Below are 23,767 nucleotides of genomic sequence, written 5' to 3'. Positions count from 1 at the left end.
CCAAGCCGAGTCAAAATTAGTTCATCGTTTCGGACCAAGATTCCACTAGCTAGTTTCCGCATTACTTTGAACATTTTTATATATGCCGATCGTTTTGTTTGAAGTAAATTGTACAATAACGATAACCCATTATATCGCAGAATTATTTTTTTTTTTTTTAGATTTTGATAAAATTTCAGATCCACCAACCACATGGGTTAATAATCACGTTATGAATGTTAATTTATGACGGAGTCCTTAAATTCAAAATTTTGTTTACGGTAGGCCGTAAGTGTAAAATTATTAAGGTATGATATTTCATATGATGGACAGTAAGGGGTAGAGTTTCTTGCACAATTTTATCACAAGTAATATGTTGATTTTTTCGTAATTATCATTCTTTACACGAATAAATGAAGAAAAAGTACTATAATAATTTACAGGCATTGTAATGTTCGTTTTATTTACTTTTTGAGGTAAGTATACACTAAGTATATATGACAAATTGATATAGTAAAACCAACAAAGTAACAGTTCTGCATTACATGAGTAAAGTAAGACATGGCAATAATAAGGTACAAATGACAAAAATAATAGTTTATTAGACAACTTAGTATTCTTAGCGCCGGTGGTACAAAATGAAACATTGCTATGGATGGAGTCCCACATTGCATTTTACACAGTGAAATTTTGTGCACGGGTGCCTTCTCCAAGCGTCATTTCTCAGGGTTCCTATGCATTTGATTCCACTTGAAGTAAGAGATTCAAGTAGGGGCAAAGAGTTATCAATGTACACTCTGCTGTTCTGACGAATGTAACCCACACAAAGCGTTTCAACTACAGAATGTCCCAGTGGCTTATGGAGATCTCTTTGACTTGCTCCAACTAATGGCTCACATTTGATGAGATAGCCATTAGATGTAGCTAAACACCAACATTTCAAACCATAGCGAACTGGCTTGCCTTTTATAAACTATTTCATAAAGTGGTGGCCATAATAAGGCTCCACGGCCTCATCCAAGGAGAAGTTTGACCCTAGAGGCTCTATGATGTCTTGACACATTTTATTTAGATGTGAAATTAATGGCCGAATCTTACAAACTTCATTTTCTTTTTCAATTCTGTCAATATAATATCATTGACATGGAAGAATCTATGAATTTTGTGGAAAGTATTTGTCAAGACTATTTCGAAAGAAGGGCATTGTTTGTGTCAGGTCTCGTCTCCCAGTACATAAGTCTATGCATGACCTTCCAATATCCAGATAACAGCAAAATAGCGATGTATTTGTAGATGTCATCATGACTTATTTGTATGCTGTGTCGCTTTTGAGCAGCATATTTTCGTGATTTTGAGCAGCAGGGATTTTCCTCTCCAGTGTATAAAGATGTAACATTTTCAACAAGGCCTTCGGTACTTACTGATCTTATCTCTGCAGTTTATCCCAGAACCTTGTTCCCTAAACCAGCAACAGTGATGGGTGGTCCTTCTGCATCACTACTTGCGTCATCTTTATCAGCGTCCTCACTAACATTTGGCGGAACAAGCAACCGTTCAAACTCTTTACATATTTCAAATATGTCATAGAAAATTACATCTTCTTCAGTGGGGAATAGGTTCCCTAAACCAGCAACAATGGTGGGTTGTCCTTCTGCATCACTATTTGCGTCATCTATATCAGCGTCCTCACTAACATTTGGCGGAACAAGCACACGTTCAAACTCTTTACATGTTTCAAATATAATTACATCTTCTTCATATCAGCGTCCTCACTAACATTTGGCGGAACAAGCACACGTTCAAACTCTTTACATGTTTCAAATATAATTACATCTTCTTCATTGGACCAGCAACAATGGTGGGTTGTCCTTCTGCATCACTATTTGCGTCATCTATATAAGCGTCCTCACTAACATTTAGAGGAACAAGCACACGTTCAATATAATTACATCTTCTTCATTGGACCAGCAACAATGGTGGGTTGTCCTTCTGCACCACTATTTGCATCATCTATATCAGCGTCCTCACTAACATTTAGCGGAACAAGCACACGTTCAAACTCTTTATAAATTGGACCAACTGCGAGAAATTGATCCCTTACTGTCCAACGTATGATATTTCATATGTAAAGACATAAACCAGATCTACAACAAAGCAAATAAAGTTCTCTTTTTCAATTTGTGCTTATATATTGAATTTAAGCATTCAAATTTCTAAACCGTAACAATATGATCAAAATTATGAACCTGCACATCGTTATTACTTACCGCCTGTCCCTGACGAGAACCAGCAGAGTGAAGAGCACTAGAACAAATTCTTTCCATCAGGAACTCCACTGCTACAGTTACTTTCAACAATGGACTTTCAAACTAACAATAAAATATAAAAGAACTATGTCATTTCTCGATAAAGAGTTTCTGAAAACAAAGGTGCCTGAGAAGAGCAAGCATATGATAAATCTTACGATGGGATATAATGGGTTAAGTTATGACAGCAGCTGACTTCTTCCGGGTGAAACTTTCACTTCGCATTCGATGCCTTATCCTAAGTTATTATCAAGCCATTAGCAGCACGGTAACTCTTTAATTAGTCTACCACCCGGAAAGGAAGGGGAGTGTTATAGTAGGACGACCACCAGAGTGCATTAACGTTGTTCGTGTTTAGTATTGTTACCAGGCCCGGTAGTTCATATGAAGGGCATGTACGGCGTCAGATGTTGCGTGACCACCATGAAAGACACGGAGATGCCGCATACCCGATTGAGGAAGCATTATCAGTACCTGACAGAGATTGCAAAGGATCTTATTGTGGGTCTCCATATGGTCTGCTGGTTGTATCGTGCAATATCCACATTTGCGGGTCATTCAGATATGACAGCGGCCCAACTCTGAACTACGTGGGAATATGAGAGCAGGCATATTCTTTGCCGACTTTCCAGTTAACCACGTCTGACCATTACAAAAGGCCATCGCCGTATTGTGCACCAAGCACATTGTAACTAACCGCTCCATGTTTGCGCCTGCCAGCCAATAACAAGTAACAGACTTCCTGAAAAATTCTGTCATTTAGCATCATTGTTCAGGGACTAGCAGCGCCGTACGAGAGAATTACAGTTCAATGCGTACTCTGCCGTTAACACTACAATACAAATGGCTGCGTTTGCAACGCTGCTGTGACCAGGAAGCATGAACTGCGTCCACCTAGAGTCACGGTACTACACACTGACCATAGTTGACAAGTTTGGCAGCGACCTGAGTGGAGGTCCCATTCTTGCAATATTTTGGAGAAGCACAGTGGAGTTACTCCACGGCTACTAGTTATAGAGGAAAATCTGACAGCACAACGATACATCAACGACATTCTACTTTTGTACATGTTACTTCTCACGCAAAAGTATGACGTGTCATTTATCAAAAGATCAGTGCTCCTGACACGTGTGTCTATGAACTGTCAGCATGAAGATGAGGTACTCCTGTGACAAGCAAGATTCCCAGGTCTGTGTTCGATAGAACGCATGCGGGACCAACTCAGACGCCAACTTCATACGAGTGCCAGTATCCAGTATATCAAGGACCAGTTACAACAGTTGTGGGCCAGCTTGTCCCATGAGAGGATAGAAAGGCCTTCCCAACAGAATTAGTGAATTTTCTCCGGAACGGATAGAAGTACCAAGTTGAAATTTATGTCATATATTAATGTTTACTATAGTCCATGGGTGATGAGAAAAGTTTAAGCTTGTAAGTCAAAACAGCCAAGATATACGGTCATTGATGTCGCATATTTTGATACTCGCAATCTCACTCATGAAAACCTATAGGGTATTTCCCGTTGGCCCACAATCATAAAAATTTGCAATAAACGAAGTCTCACATTACAAGTAAAGGAAAAAATTCGAAAATTGCTAATTTGTAATTATGTCACATAAAATTAATTTTCTTTTGCCATTTGTTGCCCATCTGTGTTTCTGTTCGTCTGTTAAAGAGTCCTTTTTCTAAGGAACAGGTAATGATGTCATGTTCTGAAATTTATATCCAAGATATCCCTTGGCAGTGCAAATAAGTTAAGCTTCTATGTGAATGCAATCAAAAGATATGGCCATATATGTCCTATAATTTGAGACACGCCAACTGACTTATCAAAACACACACAATAAATTTACACAAATATAAGCAGGGTGTCCACAATTAAGAAAGCTGTAGAAACAGGGCCACTGCTCAGAATGACGTCAAATTTGAACAGCATATCATTCACACGCAGGAGGTAACACCGAGAAATTTAAAGAAAATTTTGATTAATAGATGGCGCTGTAAGCGTCAGAATATGCACACCAACAGACGGACATGTTCGTCAGTTTGCTTCTGAGATGCCCGACATGGCTTTCTCCATGAAGTATCACGCGCTAATAGTAAAGCTCTTTTACAAGAATGGTGACTGTGTGCCAGTAGCCCTACAAAAATTACGGATACTTAAGAGAGAAAAAAGGCGCTGGTCCGACGTCTGCTAAGTTTCTGGAGAAAATGATTACAAAATTCGGATACACAGGTTCTTTTGAAGTGCATTGTGGCAGAGGGAAGAAACCAGTTGATCCGACATCTGTCTAAGATGTGGCCACAGCACTGCAGGTGGGATCGAGAGTGGTGTGCAAACATGAAGTGCATGGGAAATTGCCATATAGAATCACCCATGTTCATAAGTTGCTCCTTGCTGAGCTACCTTTGGAATTTCTTACTTGCATGGAATTGGACAATGGATGGCCATCGGTCATTCTGTGGTAAGACGAAGCCCGCTGCCATCTCCAAGGACATCTCAATACGCAGAATTGTAGAATACGGGCGGTCTGCGCGCACATCACTCTGTACCACTTCATTCTGCAAAGGTGACTGTGTGGAGCGGATTGACAGCATCGTTTATCGTAGGGCAGTATTTTTTCGAGGAGATGAATCCTTGGGTCCTGTTAGCCGTACCATCACTGGTTAAACAGTATGAGAGTCTTTTGGCACCAATGTCGTTCCAACCCTTCTACAGCAATCGTCCTATATTCTGGCGGCAGAGGGCGCTCCTGGTACAGAGTCATTCGAGGCGTAGCTCAGTGGGCGTGCTCCATTCGTCCTACATGACCACTATCAGCGTCTAGATGAACATGCAATTCCGTTGCCAGTTTCGCGACGCTCATGGCGTGGTATCGATAATTGATACCACAATTTCCTTACAGCCTGACCGTACAGATCACTTGACCTTAATAGATGTGACTTCTGGCTGTGCCGTTACCTGAAAACTATTATTTTCAGTGCTACAATTACGATCATAGCTGAATTTAAGGCATGCATTGCACAACACATACTGAACGTGAACCCCAAGACACTCTGATCTGTTGTAGAACACGCTGCTTCTCAATTTCAACTTGTGACAAAAAACGGTGGACAGCATATTTGAATATGTTTTCTGCCTGTTTCACGACAACTGGAAAACTGAAAACCGATGCCATTTTGCTTTTTATGCACTTTTTGTCCCAATGACGATTAAATACCAACGTCATTTTGCTTTTTATGCTGTTTTTGGCAGCAGAGCAGTTAACAACCGATGTTATTGTGGTTTTTATGGGGTTTTTGGCACCAAATGTGAATCGACGTTGGCTGAAAATTGAGCAGTAAGGAAGGTGTAATGAGCAGCTCAAACTATAGGCGTCCTATTGCGATTCATTTGTCACTTGTAGCCGACGCATTTACGTTAAAGCACTTACAGAGCCATCTTTTGGTAATATTTTCGTTAAATTTTTTGTTCTGTGAAGATCTCCTTGCATCAGTAATATGCTGTTAAATTGGACATCATTCTGAGCAGTGGTTCTTTTCTACAGCGTTTTGAAACTGGAACTTTAATTATGGACACACACACACACACACACACTGGGTGATTCAGCAGCCCTTATCTATAAATTCTATGCAACCGTAAAACCTTCAAATACCACACCCAAGAGTTTCATATTCTCTCGCTAGAAAGAATTAATAGGATCTTTTTATATGAAATTTAATTTAGGTAAAATTTGCAGTCGCATACGTTGTCGCTAGAGGTTGTACTTCTCGAATTATTCAAGAAAAACGTACAGAAGTGACCTCCAAACGTGTTTGTCTTGAATAACTTGAAAGCCGTTAGCTTATAGTGAGTGAGACATGAAAATCTTGATTATGTGCTAATTTCACTTTCGTTTTCTCAATGTGCAGATGGAGTGGACATAGACAAGTAACGCTCGTCATATGTTTCATGCATGGCGCAATGTCGATTGAAAGCTTCGGTTTGTTTTCAGTTATAAATAAAACGACTTTAACGCCGTAATTTTAATAGCGAATTCGACAGAGGAGTTCCATATTAATTTAGTAAGATATTTGGTTTAGGAATATGTGTTAGCGGGAACAGTTAAACATGAAGAATAAACAGGATTCCAGGAGCGACAGAATAGCCCTGCAGCTCGGCTGTAGAAGGCAGCGCGCGTCAGAGCGACACAAGACAAGGGCTAAGTTGGGCATCGAAGACACGGAGAACAAAGGTTTTACTGTATTTTACTGTCCCTCTTAACACATTTCTCTAAAGCAAATATCGTACTGTGCTAATTTTGGACCGCATCTACATCTACATCTGCATAGATACTCCGCAAGCCACAGTACGCTGCGTAGTGGAGGTTACCCTGTACCACTACTAGTCCTTTCCTGTCCCATTCCGGAATATAGCTATCGGAAAACGACTGTCTATATGCCTCCGTATGAGCCCCAATGTCTCGTATCTTATCTTCGTGCCTCTTAGACGAAATGTATTTTGGCGGCATTAAAATCTTTCTGCAATCAGCTTCAGGTGCTCGTTCCCTAAATTTTCTTAATAGTGCTCCTCGAAAAGAATTTCACCAGGGATACCCATTTGAGTTCTCGAAGCATCTCCGTAACACGTGTGTATTGTTTGAATCTACCGGTAACGAATCTAGCAGCGCAATCGTCAATTGATTCGGTATGTTTCTTTAATCCGACCTTGCGCGGATCCCAAGCACTCGAGCATTACTCAAGAATAGGTCGCCCTAGCGTCCTACATGCGGTCTCCTTTGCAGGAGAAGCACTTTCTCCTAAAATTCTCCCAGTAAACCAAAGTGTAGCATTCGCCTTCTCTGCCAAAATCCTCACATCCTCCTTCCGTTTCAAATCGCTTTGCAACGATATGCCCCGATATTGAAACAGCATGACTGTGTCAAGCAGAACACAAATACTAATGCTGTATCTGCATATTATGGATTTGTTTTTCCTAGTCATCTGCACTAGCTTACATTTTTATACAGCAAGCTGCCATTCATCACACCACTTTTGTATATGTTATCTCGTATCCTCCTATACTCACTCAACTTCGACGCCTTCCCTTAGACCACAGTATCATCAGGAAACAATCTCAGGTTGCTGCCCACCCTGTCAGCCAGTTCACTTATGTATACAGAAAATAATAGCGGTCACAACCATATTTCCTTGGGGAGCTCCTGACTTGTCTCTGATGAACACTCACTGTCGAGGACAACATACTGAGTTCTATCACTTAAGGAGTCTTCGAGCCACTCAAATATCTGATAACCTATGCCATATACTCGTACCTTCGTTAACAGTCTGCAAAGGGGCACCGTGTTGAATGCTTTCCGGAAATTTAGGAATATGGAATCTGCCTTAGCCCTTCGTCCACAGCTTACAGTATGTCATGTGAGAAAAGGGCAAGGTGAGCTCCGCACGAACAATGCTTTCTAAATCCAGACGTCACCTTCTCGGTCTCAAGAAAATTTATTATATTCTAACTGAGAATATGTTCAAGGGGGCGGAAGGCAACTTTAAAATTTCAAATGGGAACCCCCACTTTTTATTGCAGAATCAGATTCTACATAAAAAACTACGTACATTTTGTCTTAAACATTTGTTTTGATTCTTGGTAGTTGGCGCTGCAATTCAAGAAAATCCATGTTCTCATTTTTGCGTGTAAAATGGTTATGGAGAAGTAAAAAATACTTATTTACTTCTTAAATTTTGATTCGCTGAAACTAAAACTCTCCCTCTCTCCCTGTAGGGTGGGGTTTGAGATAGAGGAATTAGAGTTTTACAGATGTTGACCCAAAAATTATCCGAATCTGCGGAAAAAAGTAATATTTGGGTCAACATTTGTAAAACTCTAATGTTGACCCAAAACTTATCCGAATCTGCGGAAAAAATTAATATTTGGGTCAACATTTGTAAAAATCTAATTCCTCTATCTCAAACCCCACCCTACAGGGAGAGAGGGAGAGTTTTAGTTCAGCGAATCAAAATTTACGAAGTAAATAAGTAATTTTTATTTCTTCGTAACCATTTTCCACACAAAAATGAGAACATGGGTTTTCTTGAATTACAGCGCCAACTACGAAGAATCAAAACAAATAAGACAAAATGTACGTAGTTTTTTATGTAGAATCTGATTCTGCACTAAAAAATGAGGGTTCCCATTTGAAATTTTAAAGTTGCCTCCCGCTCCACCCAAAGGGGGCTGGGGTGGCGGGCTAATTTTAGCAGAAGCAGATGTCCCCCTCTAAAATAATCAACTTTGGATTCTACACATTTTTTCGTTTGAAGCTTATTTTTCGAGTTAATTTGGTTTGTCATCTTAAAATTTACCCCCGGTATACAGGAGTCACCTACTTTCTTCTTCTTCTTCTTCTTCTTCTTGTGCCGGGTGAGAGATTCGCGGTAATTGCTAGCTAGGTAAGGGGCCAATGCCATATAGTACTTTTTGTAAAACCGAATTGGGATCCCATCCTGACAGGGCGACGATTTTTTTTCCAACTCATTCAATTGCTTCTCCATTCCGGCAATGCTTATTACTATGTTTTCCATATAGGACTTTGTGCGATGGTCAAACGACGGTATGTCTGTAGGATTCTACTGCGTGAACGATTTCTTAAAAGCGAAATTTAAACTTCGGCTTCTGTTTTGCTGTCTTGAACTGCCACGCCAGACTGGTCAACAAATGACTAGATGGAAGCCATTGACCCGTTTTACGATTTTACATAGGACCAGAATTTTCTCGTGTTCTGTGCCAGATCTTTTGCTAAGGTAGGACGGTGGTAGTTGTACTCTTCGCGCATACATGTTTACACAGACGCACGAATCTCTACTAACCTTTGCCTGTCGTCATTTGTGCGTTCTCCTTTGAACCGAAAGTGCAACAGCCTCCGCTTCCTCAGAATTTTTCGAATTTCGTCATTGGACCATGGTGGACCTTTTCCGTCGTTAATCCACTTACTATTCAAGTAATTCTCCAGACAACTATTCACACTCGGCTTAAACTTTGCCCATAATTCCCCTATGTCCATCTTAATGGAACTAAGTGATGTCTATTCACTGTCTAAGTGAGATACTAACAAGTGTTTATCTGCTCTTTTTAGCAGTAGCAATGTCCTAACCTTCTTGATTGATTTATTAACTTTCGTAACCATGGTTGCTTTAATGACATCATTATCACTAATCAAAAATGGTTCAAATGGCTCTAAGCACTATGAGACTTGACCTCTGAGGGCATCAGTCCCCTAGACTTAGAACTACTTAAACCTAACTAACATATGGACATCACACACATCCATGCCCGAGGCAGGATTCGAACCTGCGACTGTAGCAGCAGTGCGGTTCCGGATTGAAGCGCCTAGAACCGCTCGGCCACACCGGTCGGCTGATCACTAATCCTAGTCTCTATACTAATGCTATCAATAAGCTCAAGCTTGTTTGTAGTTAAGAGGTCTAAGATATTTCCATTGCGCATGTGTTGCCGAGCTAGCTGCCCAAAACAGTTATAACAGAAAAATTGTTCAAAATTACTTTGCACAACTGTCTGTCTGTATGCCCTGCAATGAATCCAAAAACCAAATGAAACCATATGGTTCCAGAGACCTTCCCAAGTTTCTAAAACCTCTGATATATATAAATCTAACCTAACCTATATATCCTGACTGGAGTGACGAATCAATATTTGTATTAAGGCCAGGTTTAGAACCGAGGACTCCTGGCAACAAGGCAGATGCGCTAACCATTACATCAACCTGGTACAGTGACGTTATACAAAGGCACATACTATCATAGCATGCTTCCCGCCTCAGTCCAAAGTCTAGCATCTAACGAAATGGGGGATCCTGCCTGAAACCCTGGGTACTCCGTATAGTTGTGCAAAGCAACTGTGTGAGGGTGGTGCAGTGATTAGCGTATCTGCCCAATGAGCAGGGGACCTGAGTTCAAATCCCAGCCTCGGTGCAAATTCTCATTCGTCGCTCCAGTCTACACATATACATCAGATATGTCTGAGACTTGAAAATGTCGCTGGAACCGTATAGTTCCATTTGATTAAACCACTATGCCCGGGTTTCAGGCAGGATCCCCCGTGTCTTTCGATGCTAAGATGCTATTCCATTACAGTTGGAGAGCCTGTGCAATGGTGTTCGAGTTTAGGGGGGGGGGGGGATACTAAGCGGGCAGAGGCACGAATGGTAATTTGGGCTGGGGAGGGAGACGTGCTAGGATAGTCCGTGCAGTTGTACAAAGCCACTTTGCCATGGTGGGGTAGCGGTTAGCGCATCTACCTAGTGAGCAGGATACCTACTTTCGAATTCCAGCCTTTGTATAAACGTTCATTCTCACTCGAGCCTGCATACGTACATCAGGAAGACCGCAGAAATTCCACTCTATACTCGGTAGATTAAAGTCATGATATGGGTGTTAACTGACCGTAGACTACCTTTGAATGGATCTAGAACTGTCACAGCGCAATCGGATGGCCAGTAAAAACAGCCAACAATTAACTTCGTTTCAACTAGACCTGTCACAAGCGACCAGATAACTTCACTGTCACACTCACCTTCGAATAGACACGTAAATTTGCGTTTTAGAAGTCATTTTGTTAACAACGAAAAACAAATCGACGCTTTATGTTGACACTGGGAGACGCTTGAAATAAGTGATGAGTAGTATTTATTGTGTTCACTCTATCTACATTGTGCAAGAATGAAAGTGCAAATACCGGCCGAAACCCCACAGAAGTTGTGCCTGTGCTCTCTTAGAAGACACCTCCAGTATGTATATACATTGAGGTGACAAAAGCCATGGGATAGCGATATGCACGCTTGTAGATAGCGGTAGTATCGCACACTACGTATGAAAGCGCAGTGCATTGGTGGAGCTGTCATTTGTTGTACTCAGGTGATTCATGTGAAAAGGTTTCCGATGTGATTATGACCGCAAGACGGGAATTAACAAATGCTGAACGCGGAATGGTAGTTGGAGCTAGACGAATCGGACATTCCGTTGTATTGTATTGTATTGTATGGAACTAGGAACCTAGAAACGACTCAGTGGATCACAATCCCACAACAGGCTACAGCAGTCTACTCACCCCTCCGCCGCCCCACACCGAACGCAACGTTATTGTGCGGTTCGGCCCCCATTGGACGCCCCCCCCCCCTCCCCCTCCAGGGAACGTCTCATACCAGATCATACCAGACGAGTGTAACCCCAATGTTTGCATGGTAGAGTAATTATAGTGTACGCGTACGTGGAGAACTTGTTTGTGCAGCAATCGCCCACATAGTGTAACTGAGGCTGAATAGAGGCAACCAGCTCGCATTCGCCGAGGCAGATGGAAAACCGCCTTAAAAACTATCCACAGACTGGCCGGCACATCGGACCTCGACACTAATCTGCCGGGCGGATTCGTGCCGGGGACCGGCACGCCTTTCCGCCCGGAAAGCAGTGCGTTAAGGCCTGGACAGACAGAATCCGGCCTGCCTCTGAGACGGACGGCGCAGCGGGAGGCCGGGCAAGTCAGATGCCAGGGACACCACACAAGCAACGGCCGGCCGCAGCGACTCTTGACGCGTCAGCTGTTAACACTGTGGAAAGGGACGAACCCCATTATTAAGCATGCATGCGTAGCGCGATTGTCTTGGCGTTAGACGAATTGGAAACTTCACACGGGTCACGTTATCTTTGAGCGAGTTCTTTTAAGTGCAGAAGTGAATAGCTCGCACTAGCGATACGAAATGGCACCAAGAAGAGATGTTGCGTGCACAATATTAATAGCAAGAGAGAAAGTTTGCCGGCCGCGGTGGTCTCGCGGTTCTAGGCGCGCAGTCCGGAACCGTGCGACTGCTACGGTCGCAGGTTCGAATCCTGCCTCGGGCATGGATGTGTGTGATGTCCTTAGGTTAGTTAGGTTTAAGTAGTTCTAAGTTCTAGGGGACTGATGACCACAGCAGTTGAGTCCCATAGTGCTCAGAGCCATTTGAACCATTTTTAGAGAAAGTTTAGGAGAATACCATCGTCTGTGTATTGATCTAGAGTCTGACGAAGATTGGTTCTTCAAATATTTTCGTATGTCGCGAGAATGTTTCGAGGAACTGCATCGCCTGATGAAAAGATAGCACCGAGAAGTGCACAACGAACTGGAGAACGCCAGTTGATACAAGTAACACACTAGCCATTTGTTTGAGGTAAGTTTTACCATTTGTGGCCTCTTTGTGCTTCAAACAGAAGTCACACAAATTATTCCATTTCAGTTTTGCTGTGTCATTTGAAAGGTTCGGCGGAAGAAAGTGCTATTCCACAACGTAGTTACGAGGGGAGTGATAAATTTTTGTTGCCGTGTTTACGAATGCAGCAAACTATAGTAACATCTAGCTCCGTATGTCCCACTGGAGAGAACTTTCTACTTAATAGATTGTTTTGTTTCATTGTATTCATAACATTGTCACTGAAATTAAACAAACATACCTTTGGTCGTTAACTATTCGTTCTATCGGCGTAATTTATTTTAATCTTTTCCAGATACTAACGGCGACAGTCACCAGACCATAGCTTGAAACGTCCCCTTAGAAAAATTTATACAAGACTGTGCTTAAACTGACACACAATATTTTTAGCGCAACGGAATCTGACTTTCAAAAATCCCTACGAAAGAATGGCCCTGACTAACAATAACCTATACGTTTCACAAATCACTTACTTCACAAAAATCTTCGTTACTCAAGCTACTGCAATACAGCGAGCGCCACTACTGCCAGCTAAATAAAAGATTCAAACTACTGAAGGCGCTAACTACTAATAAGCAGAGTCAGCAAATGAAAGATTTTAATAGAGAACAAACAATGTATTTACCTTAATAGTCATAATATATATATATATATATATATATATATATCAGTTCATGACATACAGTCTTACAAATTTCAAAACTCCGCCATCTCTCTCCCCACATCCACCACTGCTGGCAGCTCACCTCCAACTGCGCAACGCTACGCGCTGTTAGCATCCATCTGCCGCTGCCCGACACTACAATGGCAGACAACAATGCAAACCAGCCACAGACTGCACACAGCACAGCCAGTGATTTTTTTACAGAGCGCTACGTGGCGTTGGCGTTACCAATAAAAAAAACCTAAACAGCCTACTTACAAGCTTTTTCTTTTCGGTTAGGACGTTCGAGAGTCTCAGAAATTGCGGAAGAAGTGTGCCAGGCAATATGGACTGTTCTACAGCCCAAGTATTTACCTACTTCTACAACAGAGATGTGGAAGAAATCTGAAGAAGGGTTTCTAGGACTTTGGGGGTTTCCAAACATCCTTGGAAGCATAGACAGGAAGCATATCAGGTTAAAATGCCCGAAGGATAGTGGTTCCGTTCTTCTGTTACAAACAATTCTTTTCGCTAGTTCTTCTGGCGATCGTTGATCCATACTGCGAGTTTACAGTAGTTGATATTGAAAGTTATGGACGTCACAGTGACAACACTATTTCTGAGAATTCAGCTTTCTATCAAGAGTATATCGACAGCAAAGGTATTGTATCTCCAAATCAGGATCGCGTGTATCATACAAAAAGTTGTATTCTCTCACCTCGTCTATAAGTCTCTCTGTGGTTCAAATGGCTCTGAGCACTATAGGACTTAAGTGCTGAGGTCATCAGTCCTCTAGAACTTAGAACTACTTAAACATAACTAACCTAAGGACATCACACACATCCATGCCCGAAGCAGGATTTGAACCTGCGACCGTAGCGGTCGCGCGGTTCCAGACTGGAGCGCCTAGAACCGCTCGGCCACTACGGCCGTCAGTCTCTCTGTGTCCATGATGCATGCACTACGAGCTGCAAGACAAAATCCGCGTCACGCCGCTGCTACCAGTGCGACGGTAGAGCAGTTGAGTGCGCCAACACAGGCAAGCAGCCGCTCCGGCTTGCGGCGAATCTGTAATCTGTGACAACCCGGCGGCGCCCGGAGCGGCAGGCCGCATGCCGGTGCGTCAAAGCCGCAATCTGTGTGACTGCCGCCGTACAGTAACGAGCGATTCAAACAGTGCGGCCTCTCGGCTGCGGTTCAAGGCCACAGGCCGGACGGCCTGGCCGCATTCCGTCTGGCCAGGCCTTTAGATCGCACGGTTAACCGGGCGGACGGACAATCCGTTTCGAAACTCTTTAGGCAATTCAGTATTCCGAGAGCGAAAGTGTCTAGAGTGTCTACCAGATTTCAGGAATTACCTCTCACCTCAGACAACGCAATGGCCGACGGTCTTCACTTAACGGCCGAGAGTAGCGGCTTTTGTGTCGAGTTGTCAATTATAACAGACAAGCAACAAAAATTAATGTGGGACGTGCGCGAACGTATCCGTTAAGGCAGTGTGACGAAATTTGGCATTAATGAGCTATGGCAATAGACGATCGACGCGAGTACCTTTGCTAACAGCAGGACATTGAACTAAAATCCGTGGCTTGATCAAAAAATGGTTAAAATGGCTCTGAACACTATGGGACTTAACTTCTGAGGTCATCAGTCCCCTAGAACTTAGAACTACTTAAACCTAACGAACCTAAGGACATCACACACATCCATGTCCGAGGCAGGATTCGAACCTGCGACAGTAGCGGTCCCAAGGTTCCAGACTGTAGCGCCTAGAACCGCACGGCCACACCGGCCGGCCGTGGCTTGATCAGATGAATCCCGATAGCAGTTGAAAAGCGCTGATATTAGGGTTCGAGTGTGGCGCAGACCTCACATAGCTATGGATCCAAGTTGTCAAGTAGGCAGTGTGCAATTTGGTGGTGGCTACATAATGGTCTACACTGTGTTCACATATAATGGACTAAGTTCTCTGGTCCAGCTGAACGGATCGTTGGCTGAAAACGGTTATATTCGCCTACTTTGAGACCAGCTGCATCCCATTCATGGGCTTTATGTTCCCAAACAACGATTGAATTTTTGGGGATGAACTTGTGTCATGTCACCGGGCCACAACAGTTTGTGATTGGTTTGAAGGACATTCTGGAGAATTCGAACGAATGACTTGGCATCCACATCTCCCGACATGAATTCCATCGAACATTAATGGGACATAATCAAGAGGTCAATTCGTGCAGAAAATCCTACACTATCAACACTTTCGCAGTTATGGACGGCTGTAGAGGCAGCATGGGTTAATATTTCTGTACGGGATATACAACGGCTGGTTGAGTCCATGCTACATCGAGCTGCTGCACTACGCCAGCCAAAAGGAGTATCGACACGATATTAGGGGTTATCCCACGATTTTTGTCACCTCAGTGTATAGAGACGCACATTGTCTTTTCAATCCATCGTTCTGTAGATTCCTCTCCTGAATGATGATCCGACGTAGTGCCTTGATGAAAGTCGTGTGCCAGCATTCTAATATTCCGATCATTCACTTTGAAATTTAATTTTGTATCTGTTGCTTTGAGAACGCATATGCGCTTCTAAATTAATTTTCTTGCATCTGGCAACAATACGGGTGTTTATTAACGAAGTTCTTCCTGAATTATTTCTGTCTGAAAAGAGTGTCTTCTTTCTCAGTTTTGACTGGTACGGTGCCATGTTGCATGGCCGCCATCTTGTTGTAACTCGGATTGATTCGATTGGCAGCCCAACAGCTTGCTGAATGTGTTGCGGAGGGATCTCGCATAATACTATGATGTTAGATGAAAATGATAGCCATAAATTATGTTATGGATGAATTACGCTTCAATGACTAAAAAACTGAGGAAACATCCCCACTTGCACTGCTGGACGCTATAAGCAGGAGAAAAATACTTATTCAATATTTGATCACTTTCTGGTGAATGATTATTCAATTAACAACGTTCAACGGCAGCTATGGCAACTCCATTTTTGCATGTAAGAGTGTGATTGTGTGTGACCATTTCTTAGAAACATTACAGGTCAGATTCCGTTCCCAAATTGTTTTCTGGAGCATAAGGTTTATACTTATTACATAGCTCAAAGGTTCAGAGTTTAACCATCGCTACTTGTGGGCGTAGTTCATTTCCTTTCTACAACGCTCAACTTACAATATGCGGTTGAATACCAGACGCTGTCTGAAAAGCGAACATCGAATTCTTCCAATACATCTGAAGAATGGAATACACAAGGCTCACTATGACAATTTCAATCTCTTCAACAATACCAAATTCCGTGGAATTGCAGTAGCACATGTGGATGGGTACCTAGACTAAGATATACTATGTGACCAAAGTATCCGGACACCTGGCTGAAAATGACTTACAAGTTCGTGGCACCCTCCATCGGTAATGCTGGAATTCAGTATGGTGTTGGCCAATCCTTAGCCTTCATGACAGGTTACACTCTCACAGGCAAACGTTCAATCAGATGCTCGAAGGTTTCTTGGGGAATGGGAGCCCATTCTTCATGGAGTGCTGCACTGAGGAGAGGTATCGATGTCGGTCGGTGAGGCATGGCAGGAAGTCGGCGTTCCAAAGCATCCCAAAGGTGTTCTGTAAGATTCAGGTCAGGACTCTGTGTAGACCAGTCCATTACAGGGATGTTATTGTCCTGTAACCACTCCGTCACAGTCCATGCATTACGAACATGTGCTCGATTGTGTTGAAAGATGCAACCGCCATCCCCGAATTACTCTTCAACAGTGGGAAACAAGAAAGTGCTTAAAACACCAGTGTAGGCCTGTGCTGTGATAGTGCCACGCAAAAGAACAAGGTGTGCAAGTCCCATCTATGAAAAACACGACCACACCATAACACCACCGCCTCCGAATTTTACTGTTGGCACTACGCATGCTGGCAGATGACGTTCACTGGGCATTCGCGATACCCACACCCTATCATCGGATCGCCACATAGTGTACCGTGATTCGTTACTCCACACAACGTTTTCCATTGTTTACGCTCCTTACACCAAGGGAGGAGTCGTTTGGCATTTACTGGCGTGGTGTGTGGATTAAGAGCAGACGCTCAACCATAAAATCCAAGTTTTCTCACCTCCCGCCTAACTGCCATAGTACTTGCAGTGGATCCTGATGCAGTCTGGAACTCCTGTGTGATAGTCTGGATAGATTATACATTACGACCCTCTTCAACTGTCGGGGGTCTCTGTCAGTCAACAGACGAAGTCGGCCGGTACTTTTTCGTGCTGTATGTGTCCCTTCACGTTTCCACTTCACTATCACTTCGAAAACAGTGAACCTAGGGATGTTTAGGATTGTAGAAACGTACAGACGTATGACACAAGTGACACTCAACCACCTGACCACGTTCGAACTCCGCGAGTTCCGCGGAGCTCCCCATTCTGCTCTCTCACTATGTAGAATGACTACTGAGGACGCTGATATGGAGTACCTGGCAAGAGGTGGCAGCACAATCCGCTTATTATGAAAAACGTATGTTTGTGGGGTGTCCGGATACTTTTGATCACACAGTGTAAGCAGATAGTCTGTTGCTATTTACAGCGATGGGGTAAAAATTTGGAAATACCGCGATTAGGCGTGGCTTACATAAACGTAGATGCTAGCCAAGTCAGCAGATTGTGCAATTTTATTTGACCTGTTGTAGTTGACATGTGCAATGTCCTTAATAAGTTGCAAGCGTCAGACGTCGTCAGAACAGTGTTCTGTGTGGTTGTGGGTGCTTTACGTGGGAGCTAACAAAGGGAAGGCTTCTGACACGGCCATTCGATTCGGCCCATGTTTGACGGGTCACCTGTGTACAACCTAAAATAAAAGAATAAGATATTTTGGATATCAAAACAGACACCTTTCAGGCATCTAGTTTCCCAACTTATTGTATTTGGCTGCCAGTTTCGGTGGTTTACTACGCCTTCTTCAGGCCCCTGACCGACGTGTAGAAAGATTCCAGCTCTGTTCTGGTCAAAACAGTGGCCAGCATTACTGATATTAGTAGATTTCTGCTAGCTATATCGATCACTTCAACCATCATCTGCCGACCCTTTGCCATTCCATGGTAATGCTTAGTGTTTTTTATGTTTCCATATTTCTGACTGCCCCCTGTGTTTATGTTTTCTAATGTTTCTAAAATATCTTTCCCAGTACGTCGTAATAATTATATTTACATCAGATGTCGATGAATGTTTATTGTACCTCACAGCGTGAAAGAATGACCATGGCTTCTCAATAAGTATAGTATACTTCCTCCAACTGACGGTACGTGCTGTTAGGAAGATTGATTAGCTGCTCTGAGACGAAGAGCACTAGCACTTTTTTTTTACCTAGGAAGTAAAACCTAATGGCGACTCTCTTGTGCACTATTTAAAGTCTTTATAATATATTACAGTATTGCCAGTTGCCGTGCAAGGGGGTCTTGTTTAATCCGCAGTTTAGCAGTGTGGAGAAGAAACAGTGGTACTAACGTAACAAAGGAGTTGATGTTGTGAAAGACAACACATAATCATGCCCTAAAAATTCAAATAACCACAGAGTACCAGAACATAAAATCAAGTGCCAAAATAAATTTCACAAAACTGAAGAAACAAGACATAAAATCTTTTAGTAAGGATTTTCTGAAGCTAGAAGCGGCGCTCCTGATGAAACTGCTTTCGGCAGAAGAGATGTGTTATGAAGTACTTACACAAATCTCTCGGCGTAGCTCGTCCACTTCATCGGCGAGACCTCGCAACGTTGATTCGGGCAGGTTGTTGGCCCACTTCTTCAGGAAGGAGTAGTGGAAGACGTACATGTTATGTGGCAGGCGGCACACCATCATCTTCAGTAGCGCCAGCGCCAGGTTCTCGCAGTCCTACAACAATTAAGTGCACAACAGTGTTAAGTTATTTCCTAAATGATTACAGGAAAGTGTATAAAACTTAGTTCGTTAACAAAATACCGCTTTACCTTTCCGGCGTTTACTGTGGAAATATCAGGCGAGTTTATGCCGTAATTCTTCCGACGCGAAGTTCGTAAATCAAGTATATTATGTACTCATAATAGCAGGTGAATAAACTACGACGTATCTGACCGTACAGCCTCAATTTCCGCAATTCATTCCATGATCCAAAAATTTTCATTGTTCCCTACATTTCTTTCATAATTTTTCTTGTTTTGGTGCACACTGCCTCATCTCAAAATATGGAATGTAAAGAGCTTGTAGTGCAAGATATTCGTTTCACCGTATCGAAGATGAAGAAGTACTAATAGCTCTTGCGGTATGCATTTTACAGCTCATATTAACTAGAATTCTTGCTCCGAATTATCGTTCCTGTCATATTACCATTCCTCCTAGGAATCCCTGTGTAATATAAAATATTTAGACTAGTAGAATAAGATTATAAATGGCTCTGAGCACTATGCGACTTAACTTCTGAGGTCATCAGTCGCCTAGAACTTAGAACTAATTAAACCTAACTAAGCTAAGGACATCACACACATCCATGCCCGAGGCAGGATTCGAACCTGCGACCGCATCGGTCACGCGGTTCCAGACTGAAGCGCTTAGAACCGCACGGCCACACCGGCCGGCAAGATTATAAATCTCTTTCAAGGTTGACAATATGTAGATAGGCTTAGACAAAGTGAAATATAGTAAAGGTTGTGAGTTTTTAAATTACAGATGTAGTTTGCTTTTAATTTGCCCCAGATTGTCAGCAATTTAAATGGTGTATAGATCCTGCCAGTTTTCTCCATGTATGACTCTATATCTGCTTACTGATTACTGCAAGAGGAGATGTTTGTGGAGGGTATATCTGTTTACTGATTACTGCAAGAGGAGATGTTTTTGGAGGGGGCTATTACATGACACAAGGCCTTCTCTTTTGTTAAAATTCAGTAAAACAGGTTTCGATCTATAAATTAGACCATCTTCAGGCCGTAAACACCATGATGTCGACTGGTGGCCGTGGACGGCAGCTGACGTCCGTGCTCTTATGGATATCGCTTTGTCCACCGCCACCAGCCACCATCATGGTGCTTACGGCCTGAAGATGGTCTAAATTATAGACCGAAACCTGTTGCCAAATAAACATCTGTTGCGATCGAGACTGTTTTACTGAATTTAACATTTTATACCTATCACTGTTTACGCTCCGCTGGTAGAATGCGTTTAAAATTTTAAATTATGTTTTGTGGTTATGGAGGCAGCAGCCAGAGTGTACCAGTCGCTAAGGACATTGGACGAAAGTATCCCAGTGGGAATATCCTTCCAGAATCTTTCCCAGCCCCGTGATGGTTGTTTTATTATTTGTGGATGTGCCGGAAGAGCGGTCGTTCTTCTTCTAACCTACATCTACATGCATACACTGCAAGCTACCTTACAGCGTGTGGTGGATATTAGTGCTGTTACCACTCTTCCCTGTTCCATTCGTGTGGCAAGGATGATTGTTCGTAAACCTCTATATTAGATCTCGTATTTTCCCCTTACGGTCATTTCGACGAGAGGTATGTGGGAGGAAGTAATTTGTTGTCCGACTCGTCAACGAACGTACCCTCCTGGAATTTCAATAGTAAACCTCTCTGTAGTGCACAACATCTCATTTGTAGCAGCTCTCAGGTGGGGTTGTTGAGAATCTCCGTAACACTCTCGCACCGACTAAACCATCCCGTGATGAAAGGCGCTGCTCTGCCTTGTATCTTCTGCACTTCTCCTGCCAGTACTACCTGGCAGGGGTCCCAGATCAATAAACAATACTCAAGAATCGGTCGAACGAGTATTTTGTAAGCCACTTCTTTCGTGGATGAGTTACATTTTCTGAAGATTTCCCCCTGCGGGAATCTCCCGTCCTGTGATAGAGCAAGTTAGTGTCCTAGGCTCAGTCACGTCAAACCACCCTGTGCGCTATAGGCTTTTCTCTTCCACCCACATTCTCTCGCGCCTTGCATTGCACCTTGCGCAGTTAGATCATAGGGACTCCCCACTTTTGTAGGGGCACACTATACATTCTTTTTCTCTCACGAAGAAAAAGCAAAATTGACATGTCTCCCCAATAAAAACCACTGTGTTGGGGAAATGGCAGATCCGCACAGCACATAACATCCCTCTACCCACAGCATGGCGCATGCGGCGCAGGTGCTGGAGGTTCGCATGTGGCACAAGTAGCGGAGATGCAACCTGTTCCCATCAGCATCATCGTGCTGCTCACGACCCATCAGGAAGTAGTCGCCCTGAGGAAATGAGAAAGTTTGGAAATTTGTGGTAAGTTCCTATGGGACCAAAATGCTGATGTCATCGGTCCCTAGGCTTACACACTACTTAATCTAACTTAAACTAGCTTACGCTAAGGACAACACACACACCCATGCCCGAGGGAGGACTCGAACCACTGATGAGGGGAAGCCGCGCGAACCATGGCAAGGCGCCTCATACTACGCGGTACCCCGCACAGCAGGAAATGAGAAATCTTCGCCCGGCAGACGGGTGGTGACGTCACATCACAAACAGAAACACAACTATCAGACACACCACAAGCACCAAAACTACAGAGTATGCCCTCACTTTCACCAATAAGGTTCCAGGAACAAGAATTGTTGGCACCAGAGACCACAGAGGAAGAACAAAGACACAAAGACGGACCAAGGCAGCTGGCACGTCCGAAACGTAAACCGTGACAAAACATACACACAAGTGAGCTCACAAACTCACAAGAGAACTGCACAGTGCTTTTGCCAATAGCTATAGCTCCAGCCACGAACAGAACGGACAACATCACAAATAGTACTGCACAAGCACAAAACAGCAACTAACCCACAGCTACATGATAAGCAACACAAACTGGTTTTTCCCCAGTCATCATATACACTACAGGGACCTAAAAGCCCTCAACAAAGCATTCGCGAGTACGCCCGCAAACACAACATATAACACAAAACTTTCAGGGGACAAAGAGCAAAACTGGATGAGTACAAAGACCTACTTGACTTTTTTAAAGAAAGGGAAGTGGACACAACGTTTACAGAGCTGCTGATGAGAAGACGCGGCGTTTTGTGATCTAGGGACTGGACACCTATACCTAAAAACGCTGCACTACAAGAGGAACTCATTGCCTTTGGCTGGGTATACGTAAGCACGTATCTGATGATGGGGTACTGGAGATACAGAAACATACCCAACTACATGGTGTAGCACCCACTTCCTGACACGACCAACACCCTCGACCTATCGACTGTACATCTCCTTTGCATCGTCGTGTCTGTAGAAGAACGTGAACCTTCGTAAGCCCCCAACAGTGCCACCATTGCCAACAATTTGGTCTTGTGGCCAAACACTGTCATCTGGCAACCCGTTGCTGCAAATGTGCTCGCAACCACACAACTGTACGTAAACAGAGACAAATGATGATGATGATCTGAGGTGAGGGGCGCTCAACAGCATGATCATCAGCGTCCTGACGAAAAGTGTGCATGCCAATCTCATGGGTGGGGATGAAGGCTGTCCCCACATGTAGAGCAGTTTATAATATGTTAAAGTCTGCCTCCGTTCCCCACTAATTTTTGGATGAGGCCTCACACTTCACAAGATTTCACAACTCTTGTAACACTGAAATCAGTATCTGTGAGGATGGTGGACAGATCCAACAAGACTAAGGGCTACCCTAACATGAATATGTAGGGCACACATTGCCAAAATATGCTGAATTGAAAGTGGCACACCACAAATTTCACAGATTGGGGTTCTTTCGCCATGTGTTAAAGGCCTACATCTGATGTGCACTCTCGTAAGCAGAACTTCCTTCCAGCAGTGAGGGTGACATGAAGTCCGCCATGCCTGTGTGGTCTATTTGAGAGACCACAGTTTGTTTTCTGTCACCTGTCACTATTCATCCTCCCACTGACACATGATGCGTCTGTGAGAAAATGAGATGATGACAAGCAATGGGATGGGAAATTGATGGACAGCACCATCCCGACATGCTTCCTTGGCGACTCTGTCGGCCATATCGTTTCCCTGTATCCCGATTGGCCAGGTATCCAGCAAACGATCGTCTACTTGCCACAGTGTTGGAGCCTCTGAAAGGACGCATGGATGAGTTGAATCAACTGGTGAACTGGATATATTTGATGAAGTACTTGTAGTGCACTAAGCCAGTTGAAACTATCAAGAAACTTTGTATCGTGATGTCTGTAAATCCTCTCAAGTGCTATCACAATCCAATGTAATTTGGCATCATAATTTGTATATTGCTCTGGAAGATGCATTTTAAAAACCCTGTCGGGGAAAACAGCACAACAGCTGAGGATTTTCTCTTGCTGGGATCCATGTGTACAAACAACGATAAAACTGTGGTACATACTTAAAACGGACGAAAATAAAGTTGTAAAAATATAATCTGGAGTACACGTTTTCTTATACTGTGTCAAGCTCACAATCACTTTGGGCCTCTGAAGACACCAAGGCAACAACGTGTTCCATCCCTGGCTGTGTATTTGGATGTCTGATAGATCCAGATCCTGGAGGCAGTCTGTATCACGTATCCCAAAGGGATTGGTCTAAAGAGGCTGATCG

General features: G+C 43.3%; 1 protein-coding gene across 1 annotated transcript in view; it reads right to left on the bottom strand.

The window, feature by feature from the left end:
* Window positions 1-23,767, bottom strand: part of LOC126356526 (fatty-acid amide hydrolase 2-A-like) — a 215,681-nt gene that overhangs the window by 20,260 nt on the left and 171,654 nt on the right. The window contains exon 9 of the mRNA XM_050007378.1: window positions 18,905-19,072. Coding sequence (XP_049863335.1) covers window positions 18,905-19,072 — 168 coding nt within the window. The remainder of the gene's footprint in view (window positions 1-18,904; window positions 19,073-23,767) is intronic.

The sequence above is a fragment of the Schistocerca gregaria genome, chromosome 1 (genome assembly GCF_023897955.1).
Source record: "Schistocerca gregaria isolate iqSchGreg1 chromosome 1, iqSchGreg1.2, whole genome shotgun sequence".
Taxonomy (NCBI): domain Eukaryota; kingdom Metazoa; phylum Arthropoda; class Insecta; order Orthoptera; family Acrididae; genus Schistocerca; species Schistocerca gregaria.
The sequence above is the reverse complement of the archived record's forward strand: the minus strand, read 5'-3'. Positions and strand labels throughout refer to the sequence as shown.